Below are 13,048 nucleotides of genomic sequence, written 5' to 3'. Positions count from 1 at the left end.
TTTCCTAAAAACCCATAATTCGTTCATGAAAGAGAAAGGTATTGTTTGTTTTTAAGGGTTTCACGGCGCTTGCAACAAATGTAAGGTCATATCAGCGCCAGTAAAAAGGAAGAAAATGGGATCTAGTAAAAAGTTCTAGAATTACAATCAAAGTAACCAAGAAAAAGGAAGAACACGCTATCAGTGTACTTATTTTGAGATATCTGACTGACACAAGCACAGGTCCCCCAGTGATGATAATGAAAATTTGTCAAAAAGGATAAAAATCTACCGGCCCATCAGTCAAACCCAAATCTAATGCAAATATAACATCGCTATTCATAGTTATTTAATATATAATAAGTCCTAAAGCACTTCTGATCATTAGACATATCCTGACCTTTTGCAAATATAATTTAATGAATTGTCATTTCCAATTAAACATTTTAAAGGCCTATAATGTCGCCCACTATATCAAGTGATTATGATCAGCTTTTGCCCAAAAGACCAGGAGGTATTTGTTTTTACATAACAAACCCGGTTAGTGTCTATTATTGCAACCTTGTGATGATGCAGCTTATAGATAAGAATCTTTAATTAATTGCAAACATATTCCATCAACACATCAAATTAGAGAGAGAGAGAGTTGATAAATTTATTTTTTTTAAATTGTTTTATAATTAGACACAAGTTGTATCGAATACTATTAACAAATTCAGAACAATCAAACAAAAAAATCAAAAAGGAGGAAAAAAAAAAAAAGACAGGCTTATAAAACTTATAAAATCGCCAAATGTACTATCATGCTACAGCTAAAAGGTACATAAATATTTACACCCATTTGCTCCATTCCCTTCCCTTTCGATCATCTTCTCATCCATGGCCGCCATGTGTCTTGTGCTACTTTTGACATTTGGCGCCAGTGTGTCTAGACTAACGTCATAAATAAAGAAAACCTCCCAACTGCTTTTTCCAAGTATTTTTCAGACAAAGTGAATATTATAAGAAACAACTTCGATCTTCATTCGGGTGTTCAAGACAATGAGGAAAATTCGGACTATGTTAGACCCCCAAAACGTATCCCTAATTTTAGTTTTTTAAATCATGTGTCATCTGATGAAGTGAAAGAAATTATCCTAGCCTCACCACCCAAATCGTGTCCCTTTGACCCGATACCAATTAATCTTTTTAAAAAAATGAAATGTCTTGACTGTTTTTAGAACCTATTATTGTAATCATAAATAACTCATTGCAGTCTGGGGCTGTACCAGATTGCAACAAAAAAGCAATCGTCACTCCTGTTCTAAAAACGAATAATTTAGACCCTGAAAATCTGAAAAATTACTGCCCTGTTTCTAATTTGCCTTTTCTTTCAAAAATCCTGGAATAAGTAGTACTAAAGCAGCTAAAGAATCCTCTAGATTCCAATAATCTTATGGAGCCTTCTGAGTCAGCTTACCGTGAGCATCATAGCACTGAAACCGCCCTTTGAATGACCTACTGATAGCAAGTGATAATGGTAATATATCTATCCTTACGCTGTTAGATATATATACGGAATTCGGCACAGTAGATCACTCAATCCTATGTGACAGGCTTTATTCTGATTTTGGCATCTCTGCTACTTCTCTTTCGTGGTTTAAATCATACCTCACCAATAGGTTCCAGGCAATGAGTGTAAATGCCAAAGTTTCTAACGATGTCTCTATAGAATATGGCGTCCCGCAAGGTTCGGCTTTAGGCCCTATCCTTTATACTCCATATACTTTACCATTAGGCAGTGTAATACACTCCCATTTGTTAGCTACCACATTTATGTTGACGGTAAGCAGCTATATAAATCTGACTCTCCTCGTTTTCTCCTCTCTTGTCTGTGATTTAGAAAATTATTGTGACTCCATCAAAAGTTGGATTCTAGAAAATAAGCTATTGTTAAATGAAGACAGAACTGAAGTTGTTGTTTGATAGAAACTCAGCAAAAATTAAAGTCTATCCACTTTTCAACTCCTATACTGACTATAACTGATTGTGATATTTCTATTTCTGAAAAGGCTAAAAATTTGGGTGTCATACTGGATAGTTCTTTGTCTATGGATCCGCATTTAACAATAATGTGAAAATTATGTACTATGAGCTCTGTATAAAATCACAAATGAGGTCGTTTTAAGCTTCCAACACCTTGAAGATAATTGTCTCTGGTTTGGTCTTGTCATATCTCGACTACTGCAATTCACTGCTCGCTGGTCTCCCTAATAACAAAATAAACAAGTTCCAGATAGCACAGAATTATGCGGCTAAGTTATTCCTGGTAAAATCTTAATACGAGGAAACAAAGGACATGCTTCGAACCCTCCACTGGCTGCCAGTCCGGGCTAGAATTGAATACAAAACAGCCCTTGTCTGCTTTGGTGTATTTGAGTCTTCTGTCCCTCTCTACAGTCAAGACTTACTCCAACCGTACGTACCTCTGAGAAATCTTAGATCCCTAGACTTCAAATTGTTAGCATCTCCTAAAACTAAACATAAATATTTTGACGAAAGGTCTCATGAAATTCGGACCCACAATGTGGAATGGTCTCCCTCAATCTTTAAAGAACCCTGAAACCTTATCTTTTCAGAAAATATTTACTTAATTTAATTTTAAATGTGACTTTTGTATTGATGATGTTTTTGATGCCCGTTATATGCTCTTAACTGTTTTGATATATACTTGCAATATTATTCATACCTGGGTAAACAATGTCCTTGTTTTATAAAGCGCTTTGAGGTTTCGACAAAAGGTGCTACGAAAATATGTTTATATTATTATTGTTATTTCCAGTAAAAAGCCCGCAAATTCTCGGGGAAAGAACTATTTTCATTCGATATTGTACCCACCATCATTAAATGAGGGCAGATTGGTAAACAACGTTGTCTGTGTAACTTGGTTCATCCTCTGTTGATTTTTCTGTGTGGCCCATCATGAAGTGTAAGCCACTATAGCCTCTGACCCGTGACACAGCAACATACAGTTGTCCGTGTGAGAAAACAGGTTGTGGTAAGAAAATAATAATAATAATAATAATAATAATAATAATAATAATAATAATAATAATAATAATAATAATAATAATAATAATAATAATAATAATAATAATAATAATAATAATTACACATTTATATAGCGCTCATTCTCGTGTAAAACACAAGCTCTGGGCACTTTACAATATAAATATCAATTTTAAGTGAAAAAAACAAAAACAAAAACAAAAACAAACAAACAAAAAAAAAACAACAATAATAATTCATAGCCAAATCAAGGATTCATATAGAGTCAAGAAAAACAAATACAACTACGAAAATAAACCTGAAGTAGAGTTGAAAGACGATCCTGGGGAAGCTTTCCGAAAGCTCCCGCAAAGGGAAACAACTCAAATGATATTCCCTCAATTAACCCCAAGAAAAAAAAATAAAACCTAGTACCTTTAACTAACCCTAAGAGTAATAGGAAAAAGAAACACCTTAGCACCTTTGCTAAGACTTATGGCTAACCCTAATAAAAAAAAAAATCCTCCGATCTCGAGCGAGCCCTAATAGAAAAAAACTGCTCTGCACTACTTTTCAATACTTCACAAATCAAAATGGCGGCCGAGAATCAAAATAATAGTCAAATTAGGAAATTTTAAACTTTCACTAAAATATCAAGGTTTGTTCTAGAATTTTTAAAATGCTGCTATATGATGACAAATTGAATAAATAAACGACTGACAAAAGATCAACGGTGAATGAAACACCACATATGATTTCTTGCTGCCTTCACTAATGATTTATACTTTACCGACATCCCTTATTTATTTTATTTTTTGTATTTATTTTCCAACAACAGTCTACACGTTTTTATATTCCACTTTCTAAACTGCATTACACAGTTCCTCCCCGCCTCCCCTCTTTTCACTTAATTAATTGCGCACCTTTTAGAATTATCTAGTATTCCATTTTAATTCGTGCTTCCTTACAAAAGAGCATACTATTTTCCTGCCAACCAATGTTTTGTTTATTCATCTTAACTACGCCACTACCACAATATATCATTCATCTGTGGTGTTTCATTCATCCTGTTTTTTGATAAAGGGGAAACCCGAAACGATCATTTGATCTGTTTTTATAATTAAATTGAAGCTTACATTCAATTTCACATTCTTATTTATTTCTTCGAGCTTCGAGCAGCAACATTTACATTAAAGTGAATATATTATTTCGACAAAAGATCAGTGGTGAAAATACAAATGGACGGAATACTGGGGATGTAGGAGCTTTCGGAATGTCTCCCATTTACTTAACTTATGGAAAAACAAATGCCCTAGCACCCTTACTAAGACTTATGACTAACCATAACAGAAAAAAAAACCCTTCGATCTCGAGCTAACACTAATAGAAAAAAAAGACCCTCGGACTGCTTTGCACTACCTTTCAATACTTCAAAAATAAAAATGGCGGCTGAAAATCAAAGCAATGGTTAAACTCGATCTGTCAACTTTTGGTTGTTCTTCCTGTCGTAAAAACGCCAAACTGACAACTTTTTACAGTGACGAAATTGGTTGTTTTTGAGAGTGTTAGTGTTGTCGGTACGTATTTTATATCTGTGTGACTCAACGAACTTTCAAACTGACTTTGAATTATGAAAGGAATTCAAGTTATCTGTTTACCTATCTGTAAAAAATACATTTCTAATTTTCAAATCTTTCAGTAGAGTAGTGCGCAGTATAATGTTTTTTATTGACTCAAATAAGCACAATGTTCTCCACAAGGCTATATTTTTTTAGAAAGGATTATTATTATTATTATTATTATTATTATTATTATATTATTATTATTATTATTATTATTATTATTATTATTATTATTATTATCATTATTATTATTGTTATTATTATTATTATTATTATTATTATTATTATTATTATTATTATTATTATTATTATTATTATTATTATTATTATTATTATTATTATTATTATTATTATTATTTTTTTAAAATTGTTATTAATATTATATTTCTTATTATTTACTCAAACCCTCTCACCGTACTCAGGTGTAGAGTGATTACCTGGCCATAACAGCGCTGTCTGTATCGGACATTAAATCGTAATATCGCCTAGCAAGCTTTCTGTCTCGTTCTTTATGCTATCTATAGGTCAGGGGCCATTTGTTAAGAGATATTGCGCTATACAAAAGCTCACGTTTTTCTGTGTGACCTTGAAGCCCGATATGAAGAAATTTTGTGCTGGAAGTTTCACAGAGTTGGAGAAAAAAAGGCAAAAGATCGTCACAACATTACTCTCTCGAACTAATTTTTAGCCCAAATACGGTTTCTTCTAACAGATTTCCCCAAAGCCAAGCTAAAAAGTAATAAAACTAATTTTCTTGACCACTCTTCATTGACTGTAACGACAGCTGTATACGTGGTTTGTGTGTATAGATAGAATGAAGATGACTTCACTCAGGTCTTTGTTATTATTTTTTGTCATCCACGTTTATCAGTAATTTTCACTAAACTGGATTAACCAGGCTAATTGAAAATTTATAAATGATTGCCACACACACACACACACACACACACACACACACATTTACGCACACAAACATAAAAACATTCATACATGCAAAGACCACAAAACACACATTAACATATAACACTAATCAAAATATTAACAAGAAACCATATATATGCTTTTGCTTTCTTTTATTCCACGTTTATATGTGAATATTATATCTGGGAAACCCAGAGATGTAATTCCACATTGACACACTCAATGACAAATTGACAAATTTAAAAACATTTTACAACATAAATTTGTAACATACAATACAATTAATTGACGTTTAAAGAGCAGTAAAATTTGATTTATTCCAGAATAACAGTTTTCATAGACAAACATAAAAGGGGATTTGGAAGAGTAGAACTCGGGCAAAATTGAACATTTCAGTTGAATTGAAAGGTAATCTTAACAATCTACAGCACTTTTAGTGTTTTAGAATTAAATACAGAAAAGTCTCAATTTATCTTTGTAATTAATAAAAATTCCATAGGACTATTTATGAAAAGTATGATATAAAATGATCAATATTGTAAAACGTCGAAAAATAAAAAAAAGTCTAATCGTGTAAAATTAAACACTTTTACTCGATATTAGTCGGTTTTCAATAAAAGTTCTATATTAATGTCACATGACTCGATGATGTTTTGTAAATAACATGATTTGTAAAAGGTATCTTTAAGTTACATCAAAAAAGGATCTCAATTTATATTTCTCATTAGATTGATTTACAGTAATAGGCTATCATTATTGTTATAATAGTCATTATTTCCTAAATCATTGACGTATAGTTTGATTTCTAATAATATTGACTTTTAACAGAAAACAAACTACAAATATATTTTTCATGATTGACGTCACTGACATCGATTTGTCAAGCGTGTGAATTAATTAAGGTGAATTGAATAAACCTATTGAAATAAACGATATAAAGGATTGATTTTAGTCATCAAGTAATAATTGTTGCATTCCTATATCTATTTGAAGGTCAGCAATAAAGATAGGATGGGGAGAAAAGAAGAAGAAGAAGTAGAAGAAGAAGAAGATGAAGAAGAAAATGAGCAAAAAGAAGAAGAAGAAGAAGAAGAAGAAGAAGAAAAATATTAGTGGTGCACGGTATTACTAGTTAGTACTTCTAAGACGGTACTGCATAAGATAGAAAATATAGGTCAATTATTTCACTATTTGAGACAAAAACGATCAATTGATAACAACCACAATAACAATTTACACATCGATATTGTCACATTTCTTGTTGGTTTACATTTACCAACTATTCACAGTCATTGAATATTCCATTTATAACAGAATCAGGATAGAAATCTTTTCTTTTAATCTTGTCATATCCGACATATTTCTTTATACCGCCAGATTCCGTGATAATGTCAAAAACACGGAAGCAATGACTAGCCGTATTTTCTCTTCTTAGTAACATCAATGAATTTTTTACCTGTTGGTGAAAAGAAATGTAATGATATTAGTAAAATACAAAATCATTGTGTTTCATTTGGCATTCCCCTCTTTACCATCATCAATCCTGTCAAAACCAGGGAGATGAGAAATGAAAATTAAAAATCTGAAACCAACGCGCACATCCTTTCTTTAAAAAATATAGCTTTGTGGAGAACATTGTGCTTATTTGAGTCAATAAAAAAAATTATACGGCGCACAACTCTACTGAAAGATTTGAAAATTAGAAATGTACTTTTTATAGATAGATAAACAGATAACTTGATTTCCTTTTATAATTTAAAGTCAGTTTGAAAGTTCGTTGAGTCAAACAGATATCATAAAATACGTACCGACGGCACTAACACTCTCAAAACCAACAAATTTCGACACTGTAAAAAGTTGCCAGTTTGGCGTTTTTACGCAAATCGTTCCATTCGACATAATTTATTCACTGTAAATGTTATGCTCAAAGCTCGAAGAAATAAATAATAATTTGAGATTGAATGTAAGCTTCAATTTAATTACAAAAACAGATCAGATGAACGTTTCGGGTTTTCCCCTTTATCAACAAAACAAGATGAAAGAAACACCACAGATGAATGAGATAATGTGGTAGTGGCGTAGTTAAGATGAATAAACAAAACATTGGTTGGCAGGAAATAGTATGCTCCTTTGTAAGGAAGCAGGAATTAAAATAGAATACTAGATCTTTCTAAAAGGTGCGCAATTAATTAAGTGAAAAGAGGGGAGGCGGGGCGGAAGCGAGGACGAGAGACGCATGCGCACAACCAACATGACGTTCTCTCTCTAATAACTTTTCCGCCGGTAACGTCACAGACTATGGGTGACGTCCAATCAAGGGACGCTACTCTTCCGCTTATCTCATTCCCTATAAAAACGTGTAGACTGTGGTTGGAAAACAAATACAATGGAATTGAGAATAAATACAAAAAATAATAAACAAGGGATGTCGGTATAAGTATAAATCATTAGTGACAGCATTAGGAAGTCATCTGTGATTTCCTTTTATAAGTTAAAGTCAGTTTGAAAGTTCGTTGAGTCAAACAGATATCATAAAATATGTACCGACGATACTAACAATCTCAAAAACAATCAATTTCGACACTGTAAAAATTTGTCAGTTTGGCGTTTTTACGCAAATCGTTGCATTCGAAATAATGTGTTCACTTAATTACTTTACGGATTTCAGATCTACACTAAATATTTAACTGTTTTCATCTATATATGATATCAAGTATTATTATTGCCCATTTGATGCTTTCACTGTGATGGTTTCGGGTGGATAATACTCAGATTTAACTTCTTTGGTAATAAATTAATTAATAATAATAATAATCTAAAAAATCGAAATTTAAATCCAGAAAAGAGAAGTTTGACACGTGAAGCCTTTTCACTACTATGATAATCTGTTTACTGTATAAAACTAAGACCTATTGAGGAAGTGGAGATTTCTACTTTCCTTTAAAGAAAGATTTAAGATCATCATCTTAATAGATGTTTGTTTAATAATAATAATAATAATAATAATAATAATAATAATAATAATAATAATAATAATAATAATAATAATAATAAATAATAATAAAATAGATAATAATAATATAATAATAATAATAATAATATAATAATAATAAATAATAATAATAATAATAATAATAATAATAATAATAATAATATAATAATAAAATAATAATAATAATAATAATAATAATAATAATAATAATAATAATAATAATAATAATAATAATAATAATAATAATAATAATAATAATAATAATAATAATAATAATATAAAATAAAATAATAATAATAATAATAATAATAATATAATAATAATAATAATAATAATAATAATAATAATAATAATAATAATAATGATACTACTACTACTACTACTACTACTACTACTACTACTACTACTACTACTACTACTACTACTACTACTACTACTACTACTACTACTACAAACATCAGCATCAGAGATTTTCCTTTTCATCGATGGCCTTGAAATTTATTTTTCTTTTGTTTTAAGTAATGGGTCAGTGGGCTGTATTTAGCTCTATTGCTATTCTTAATTCGTCTGCTCTTTGATTGATTGATGATTTAACTTTTTTTTCGAGTCTTTGTCTTTGCTGGCTTTTCATGTTTAGTCTTCATTCTCTTTCCAACTGTTTGCATGGAGTAGCAAAGGGGTGAATCAACAGGACTATGTACAGGATCTTCTCAATAAAAATTATTCAGTACTTTTCACCTTTAACTTTAAGGACTTTGGCTTCATATGTCCCTACATCGAATCTGTTTGCTGTACCTGTGATTACATTACTCATTACACTGAAAGAAGATTCTACTCTAAACCCCGTGAAGATAGAAAGACAAGCCTTCATTACTGGACCTAGTATTTCATATTTGGGGTTTGATATCACCTATGTCCACCACCTATCCAATTTCTTCTCTTTTATTGATAAATTTGTTAGCACTTTGGAGGTTGGAAGCTGCAGCCGAAAATATATCCTTTTCTTCAGGCCTGACTATTGTTGGCAACAAATCAAAAATAATCTTGTAAGCCTAATAAAGCCCTGCTATGACCACATAAATCTGGATCTATTGGTGAAAGGAGAGGTAGGGTTTTATTGATAATAGGAAGCTTGAACTTAAGATATTTCCCTGTTTCTCTCAAAGCTGATTATACTGTTTTACTGAATGCATTTGCTTCCTGACTATCCGTGTCAATTAAAATGGTCTGTGCAGCATCGACTACATAAATTCTTTCAAAGGATGTATCTTATCACAATCAATGATGGCTTTGCTGATATCCCTACTAAACTCTTTTACATATTATTCATGAGTCAAGAAGCAAGTCAAAATGGTCCTAAAACCTAACACAGACCCATTGAAATGTCTATTCACCATTTGATCTTTCTGTCCAAAAGTAAGACTGAAACTCTTAAAAAGAGGGAAAATGCTGACAATGATAATGGCATTAATCAACTTTCTTGTGATTTCCTGAAGATTTTGCCGACTATCCTCCTTTTTTCCCCCACCTGCCGGTATATATTTTTTTAAAGTCTGTGTAATATGAGAATTATCCTAGTCTCGGAGCCTTTCTTTACATGTTTGAGAAGAGCAGACACTTTTTGTTGTTGTTCTTTCTTTTCATCTACAGTGAACCAAACTGATTAAAAAACGGTAAGAGCTTCATTTTTCTCTAAGAATCCAAGTGACGCATTATTGACTGACATCCATCTATGTCCAGCTCTTTGAATGGGAGTGTGCTCTGACAACTCGATTGTCCACATATTTTATATAGGTCATCTCGTATAACGGAACTATAGTCATAGTCACTGAATACATCATCCAAGAGCTTGATAAGCGACCCATCACTCTCAAGAATTGATGCGAATTTTTTAACAGCATTGTGAATATGGTGACATTCAGCTCCATCAATATCATTAAAGGTGAAATTTCCTTTAATCTAGCCCGAAATCCATTTAATGATCACCTCAAAAAAGCACCTGAGTCAGAAAGCGCTAAAATCAAATGTGTAAAATGAATCTGCCTGATCATTTAAAAACTTGTAGCGCACAGTCTCAAACATTGTCTCTGCATTTACAATTGTCATTTCAATGCTAGCATATAAATCACAAACACTTTTCTTTAAATTACTAAAATGATAACAAACTAATGAAAATTCTCTTTTTTATCTACTAGAACTTGATTCCTCAATATTGGGTAAAAACGGGCTATGTTGCAAGACTTTGACCAAGCGGATATGCTCCGGTTCAGATAAGCCATTGCGGATCTTGTATGTGACCGCTTGTCTTCCCATGTGCATGTGCATTTAAGCTAGTGATTTCTTTTCATTTGCTATTTCGTGTGCTAACTAAATAAGATGAGATGCCATGGAAAGAGGAAGAATATGCTGGGCCATAAATGATCATTATCCTATTGTGAAATTGGCCTGGGACATGTAGGCACCGAGGAGTATTTCCTGGTAAGTCCTAAACGATCTGAATTATTAGCTGCTCCATATGGGAGAGGCACTGTTCTTAAACTAGAATACGAAAATGTTTCATCTATTTTATAGCTTATACAGCTGCTGGGAGTCTTTGATTCCAAATGTTTATGGTTCTGTTACGCTAATTGGATTTACTTTTAGAGTGAACTTTTAGGAATCGAACACCTATTCCACTATATTTGGTCTCAAATTTACAATAGCAACACCATACAAACCCATCATTCTCTTTCTTTCTGATGAAACGTGAAAAGAAATCATCAATCCAGATGGTATTTAACTTATAACCATTCCCATCTAAATGTGTTGATATTAGATAAAAAACATCAATAGATGATTGTCTCTCAATAAATCGATGTTTTGATTTTGATTCAGTTGCTTTGTTGATGCTATTGATTTTTAAAACAAAAAAACCTCAGTATAAACTTATAAATACAAAGAACTAAATAAAAAAAGTAATCAATCTACAATAAAGATTGCGAAATCTCAGTCTAAAAATCGCCGGCGGATATCCGATTTATTGTGTAAGTCCAGTCTCTTACGCGAAACTCTATAATCAAAACAACGTGATGGAATTGGCCCTAGAATGTTATAGAATCTACTCTAAGTATCAGAATCCCAAAGTCAAAACGGGAGAAATCAATGCTACATAAATTAAAAACAAATAATGCAACAGTAATAAAATACATGTGCAAAAAGATAAACTTAGCTTCGAGTTTCAATCAAGAAGGAATTCACAACTTCCGCCACACTCCAACAATCATCCATAGATTTGCGACAAGGGAAGAACCTGCATCCGATAGTGATATTTAATCTAAATCTGTATCTTCCTTTAATGTCCACCTTCACTCATGAAGTTTTTGACGTGAGCAATAACATTAAGTTAAAAATTCAGCAGTAATCTAGAAGATCTGTCAATAAATCTAAAGTGGGTTCAGATGCAATTTCTCGTGTTGAATTGTTCCAATCTGTGATGGTTATGGGATAAAATGAGAATTTTCTGAGGTTTTTGATAGATGTCAAGGAGATAATTCTGTCCATGTCGGAAGTCCCAGATGTTCGTGTCTTTGTTTGTAGGTCAGGATTTGTAATAGCTACTATGTTGTTCTTTATCCTATACATCATGGTCAGGCGATGAGCTTTTCTCTATTTTGGAGCGACATCCATTCTAGTTGATCATTCACACTGCTCACACTTGATGTTTTCTCGTAATATCCCGTAGCAAAACGAGAGGCTCGTATCTGTACTGCCTTCAATTTATCAATAAGGCGTTCTGCATGTGGGTCCCAGAGAGTGTATCCTTATTTATTTTGAGGCCTAACTTATGAATTGTAAGCTAATAATTCTGGGCCTGTTGTTTAATCTTTAATTTTTTTCGAAGGAAACCGATATCCCCATTTGCCTTTATTGCGGTTTTGTGGGTTTTCTCGTCCCATTTTAAGTCAGATTGTATTGTTATTCCTAAATATTTGGCTGATGCCATGTGCTCTGACGTGTGGTTGTGTAGTCTTTAATAGCATTAATTGAAGATTTATTTCTGGAGATGGAAATGGCATTGCATTTCTTTGGATGAATCTCCATTCTCTTCATTCTAGTCACAAGCCGCCATTTTCACGGTCATGTTGCCCATTATCTGATTTTATTATTAAGCATGCAAATATGTCATGTACAAAAAGATGGATTTTCAATTTGAGAGCATCTGCTATGTCATTGATATAAATAAAGAAAGAAAGTGGGACCAAGGAGTGAGCCTTGAGGAACACCAAATCCTACTAGGACAGATTTGGATGATTAACCGATTAATTGCGGCCTTTCAAAAAGTTGTAATTCCATCTGTTGATTTTTCCATTTATTCTTTATTGTCGAAACGTGTTGCCAATTATGTCAAAGGCATTTGAGAAGTCCATTATAAGTACATCATTTTGTTGGGTCTTCTTAAGAGACTTTGAGACGTCATCAATAAAGTTTATTAACTGTGTTTCACATGAGCGCATGGACTTAGAACCCT

At 32.3% G+C, this 13,048-nt stretch overlaps 1 protein-coding gene across 1 annotated transcript in view; it reads right to left on the bottom strand.

Annotated features, from left to right (window-relative positions):
• Positions 1 to 5,686: 5,686 nt before the first annotated feature.
• The window catches only part of LOC144977577 (uncharacterized), a 31,930-nt gene continuing 24,568 nt past the window's right edge, over positions 5,687 to 13,048 (bottom strand). Inside the window, exon 5 of the mRNA XM_078922944.1 lies at positions 5,687 to 7,005. Coding sequence (XP_078779070.1) covers positions 6,829 to 7,005 — 177 coding nt within the window. The 3' untranslated portion in view covers positions 5,687 to 6,828. The remainder of the gene's footprint in view (positions 7,006 to 13,048) is intronic.

The sequence above is a fragment of the Berghia stephanieae genome, chromosome 7 (assembly GCF_034508935.2).
Source record: "Berghia stephanieae isolate SIO BIC M18660-M18661 chromosome 7, UCSD_Bste_1.3, whole genome shotgun sequence".
Classification (NCBI taxonomy): Eukaryota; Metazoa; Mollusca; class Gastropoda; order Nudibranchia; family Aeolidiidae; genus Berghia; species Berghia stephanieae.
The sequence above is the reverse complement of the archived record's forward strand: the minus strand, read 5'-3'. Positions and strand labels throughout refer to the sequence as shown.